General features: G+C 35.3%; 1 protein-coding gene across 1 annotated transcript; it reads left to right on the forward strand.

Moving 5' to 3' along the window:
• Positions 1-688: 688 nt before the first annotated feature.
• LOC131059665 (non-specific lipid transfer protein GPI-anchored 16) lies at positions 689-2,812 on the forward strand. Its single transcript, XM_057992685.2, has 3 exons — positions 689-1,467; positions 2,012-2,044; positions 2,141-2,812. The coding sequence occupies exons 1-3, from the start codon at positions 1,137-1,139 to the stop codon at positions 2,386-2,388; spliced, it is 612 nt and encodes a 203-aa protein (XP_057848668.2). The 5' UTR covers positions 689-1,136; the 3' UTR covers positions 2,389-2,812.
• The last annotated feature ends 1,486 nt before the right edge of the window (positions 2,813-4,298 follow it).

The raw sequence follows: 4,298 nt of genomic DNA on the forward strand, positions 1-4,298 counted from the left end.
CAAGTGGAGTGAATATATAGGCCAAGTGTCCTTGATAACTCAGAATTTTAGCAAGTCTTCAAAAATGAACAATCATATTTGCTTGATACTTCAGTGATTTTTGATAAGTTTAGATTCTAATCTGAATTAAGATTTGTGAAGTAACGCCACTTAAACATCTAGGCCACATAAGAGTGTGCATTTTGTAATTTTAATATTCTATTGCAATATAAGATTTGTTCGTGAGTTGGTTAGAAGATTTTAATGATGTGACTTAATTTTATATATAAAAGAAAAAGGGTTTCATAAGAAGAAAATTGATACTAAGATTAAAATAATAAAAAGTAAATATAAGATTGGCTAGTGAGTTGGTTAGAAGATTTTAATGATGTGACTTAATTTTATATAAAAAAGAAAAAGGGCTTCGTAAGAAGAAAATTGATACTAAGTAAAATAATAAAAAAGTATGAAGAATCAATGTCAAATTAAAAAAATTACGATATGAGAAAGTTTAAAGGGGTTAGTTTCATGGAGGGCTAAAACTTGTATTTCAAGGAATGTCTATGAAATTAAATATACGCGGTAGTTATTTTGGTTAATCCAAATATATGAGCAGATTATCGAGAGCGGGAAATTCTTTTCCCCAATTTTAAGGAATCGTGTTTACACAGTAACTTCTGCGGAAAGCTTTCTGATTTATTCAAGTAGCACCTGCTAATAGGTCAAGAATCTCGGTTTTCCAGAATTTTATTTCTGAAATCACTCCTCGGCACCTGCTGACAACCTTCCATGGAGTCACTGTCGTCAATTATTTTCCATTCCACCGTTTGGTAACTGACAATTTGGAAGGAAAGTAGCAGTCACCAAATTGACAAATTAGAACAAATTAGAAATTGAAGCCGGCTCTTTAATTTGACCTACTATACCAGCAAAGAGAGGTTTTGTTGGTTAACAACTTAAAAATGTTTGGCGGGATTTGGTGAACTTAAATATCGTCTGGTTTTTCGTGTACCATTACACTAAACTTCCGCATTTCTTGTCCAAGAAGATTTTCACGCTTTGTTATTTATAAAACCCTAACAATCTCATTTTTCCACCTTATATTTTCTTCTTGTTGATAAAACTTTAAGGTGAGAGCAAGCACAGAGCTTTCATCCATGGCGGGAGGATCATTTATTTCAGCCATGGCCGTGATTGTCATCCTAGCTGGAGCTGGAATAAGTGATGTGGCAGGCCAGTCATGTTTCAACGCAGCGCTTAGTCTGACGCCGTGTTTAAATTACATCACGGGAAGCAGCAACGGCAGTCCCGGTGGTAGTCCAACTAAGCAGTGCTGTGACGCCGTTGGCGTGGTTCTCAATGGCGGAGTGGAGTGCTTTTGCCAGGTCATTACCACGAGTAATCCACTCGGCTTTATTAACCGTACCCTGGCGTTAAACGTTCCAGGCTTGTGCAGGATCAGAACAGAGCCTCTGAATCAATGCGAAGGTGAGAAAATATATTCTTTTTCTTAAATGAAACCCTAACGTGTTAGTTAATGGCAAATAAACAAAGAAATTTAAATAGAGTTATTAAAGAGCTCAGGTAATTTGACAAGACTAGGTGTAGATTCATTCTGGAGAGATCGGAGTGAACTCCAACAGGTTGGAGAGTAAACCGAAGATTCGCTCTCGAGATTTTGAAGTGTATGTACACCATCGGTGCAAGAATTGATTCAGTCAGTAAATTTACAATAGATTTGCTTTAATCTGGAGAAAATTGTTTAAGTTTGCAAATTTACAGTAGAAATGCTTTAATCTGGAGCAAATTTTCTGTCAAAAATATTGTACCGCACGGTTTACATGCACTTCAACTCTGTGGAATGAATTCCAAGATTTTGGTATGAATCTGCATTTTAGGCGTTCGGAAATTTGCAATGCTTTAATGAGTGTGAAAAGGCCAGATACAGTATACATATATTGTGTTTTTTTCGGAAAACTCTTCTGTAAATTCAAGAATTTAATTTCTGTGTTCTTGTCTTTGATGTTAACAGCAAACGCTGGCGTTCCGTTCTTGCCTACTCCTGGTGCGTATAAACCACAAACCTCTTAATATCTTTCTTTTGATGCAGTTGACAGTGGAAAAACGGAGAATTAAGTTTTATGTTTTCTGAGAATTTCAGAGGCAAGCCCTGCGCCGTCACCAGTGGATTTTCTGGAACCTTCTCCGCCGGTACATTCTCCCGCGCCGAGAGATTCTTCCTCGGCAGTTTACCGCCCTGCAGAAACTCCATCCGAAGCTATTTCCCCTACCAGTCATCCTCTCAGTCGAGGGAAAGAATCTAGCGGAAGTTACCTCACCAGAACAGATTTGTTCCTGTCTGTAGTCGGAATTTTAGCAGGACTGATATCCGCCAGCGTTCTAAGCTAAAAGTTGCACGAAATTCCGACACAGAAAGAATTACGGCCTTTTTTCTCCACATTATTTCAGTGATGTTGCGGACGAATATTTAGCGAATTCAATGAATGCCTCTGGATTTTAGAAAACAGCATCTCGTTGTGTGCAAATGTTTTGCTGTTATTTAAATGCCTCTTATTTTGCTGTCTATGTTTATTCTCGCCATTTTATTATGAACACTCTGACCTGATCTACAGTCTTTTACAGAGATTCTACTTATCTATTTATGAATTTCTTAATAAATTCTGGCGACTTGCAGAAGTCTACTCAACAATTCATTGGATAAAAAATTATATCAATAGTATAGATATTGAATTAACTTGTAGCCTTTGTCTGTAACAAACTTTGGTCACCTAAATTTGCAGAAATGAAAACGTGTTTGGCAAGATTTGGTATACTAACTTAGTCGATTGATGAAGTTTCTTTCAGTATCGTGTTGAATTTAGTTTTACTGGATTTACCAGATTTTCCTTCTACTACACTCATGTCAATGTTTTTCTTTTATAAGTTTACAGATTTTACATTTAGGAAAACATACAATTACCGTTATAAACAACTTATTTCGAGAGATTTGAAATAACAGAAAGAAAAAAGGAACGGTTGTCGGAAGCTTTAAAATCAATCCCCATTGAAAATCCATCTTTTAAAATTTCATTATTCGAACCTTAAAAATCTAAGTTTGAAATTTTTATAAATGCCTTCTCTGCGCACTGAGCTCGTTTCAGATCGCTGAGGAGGTTATCCACTTCGAAGGGAATCATATTTCTATACTTTTGTTAATAATTTTTAACTTCTGTGTTTTATTTCATTGTCGGCACGTTCTCAATCATTCTGAGGTCTCAACTGAAAAGCGATTTAATAAGCTTTCTTTTCCCACACTCCATGTTATAGTTAACCAAAAAGAGACCTGTTTTAATTGTATATCTAATGTTAAAAAGTAGACACTTCTCTTAAAAGTTAAACAGGGCTATTTTTTACAACTCGTGATAAGAATTATTATTTAATTTTAGATTTAATAATGAATAGTTTTATTTGTGTTTAATTTAGTTTGGTGTGGCAGTTAGTATTTAATGTATCAAAATTTCTTATTTTAATTTTCATGTGATGTTTAATTTCTAAAAGATATATAACATTTTTGGTTTTGAATTTTCATTCTATTTTTTCTTTTTATCATCTTTTTTCTATTTTAAATAAGGTTTTCAATTTGATAAGCTTGTGTTTTCTTCTTTATAAATTTAAAAGGTAGATCCTTTTTTTTTTGAATAAAGGGGTAAAAACTTTATTGATACTCAAAAGAAAGCATTACAAGAAAAGGTGGAACCAAAGGCTCCAAATGAACAAACAAGAACTGTGATTGAAACTAGTGACTCCCTCAATCACTACCAAAGCCACCAATATCCTCCACTAAAATCCTCTCCAAATCCTGACAATAAACAAGGGATAGATGCCCCCACCCCTCAATCTTCCAATCAACAACGTTCTCCGAGGCCCACTTGGGCAAACAATTAGCTGTCCTATTCCACTCATGCAGAATGTGGACAAAAGACACCTCCTCCATCCTTGAGCTAATCTATAAAATTTGTTGAACAACCCAAGCTAGTTGCCAATCAACATTAATTATTTTTGGACTAATCAACAAATTCACAACAACCTATGAATCGGATTCACAAATAACTTTGCACTAGCCTAAAGCATAAGCTTGCTCAAAAGTGACAAGAATTGCAAATCCCTCCATAAAGTTATTAACCTGCTGCCCTTTATGAATAGAGAAGAAGAACACCACCTCACCCATACAATCTTGACCAACACCTCCTATCCCAGTCGACACAGGATTGCCATGAGAGGATTCATTTGTATTAGTTTTCAAGACGTTTGTTGGGGGA

This window comes from Cryptomeria japonica, chromosome 7, assembly GCF_030272615.1.
Source record: "Cryptomeria japonica chromosome 7, Sugi_1.0, whole genome shotgun sequence".
NCBI lineage: Eukaryota > Viridiplantae > Streptophyta > Pinopsida > Cupressales > Cupressaceae > Cryptomeria > Cryptomeria japonica.

Coding starts and splice junctions, on each gene's coding strand:
- LOC131059665 (XM_057992685.2), top strand. CDS start 1,137: ATGGCGGGAGGATCATTTATTTCAGCCATGGCCGTGATTGTCATCCTA. Junction 1,468..2,011: donor GCCTCTGAATCAATGCGAAG/GTGAGAAAATAT, acceptor TGATGTTAACAG/CAAACGCTGGCGTTCCGTTC. Junction 2,045..2,140: donor TCCGTTCTTGCCTACTCCTG/GTGCGTATAAAC, acceptor TGAGAATTTCAG/AGGCAAGCCCTGCGCCGTCA.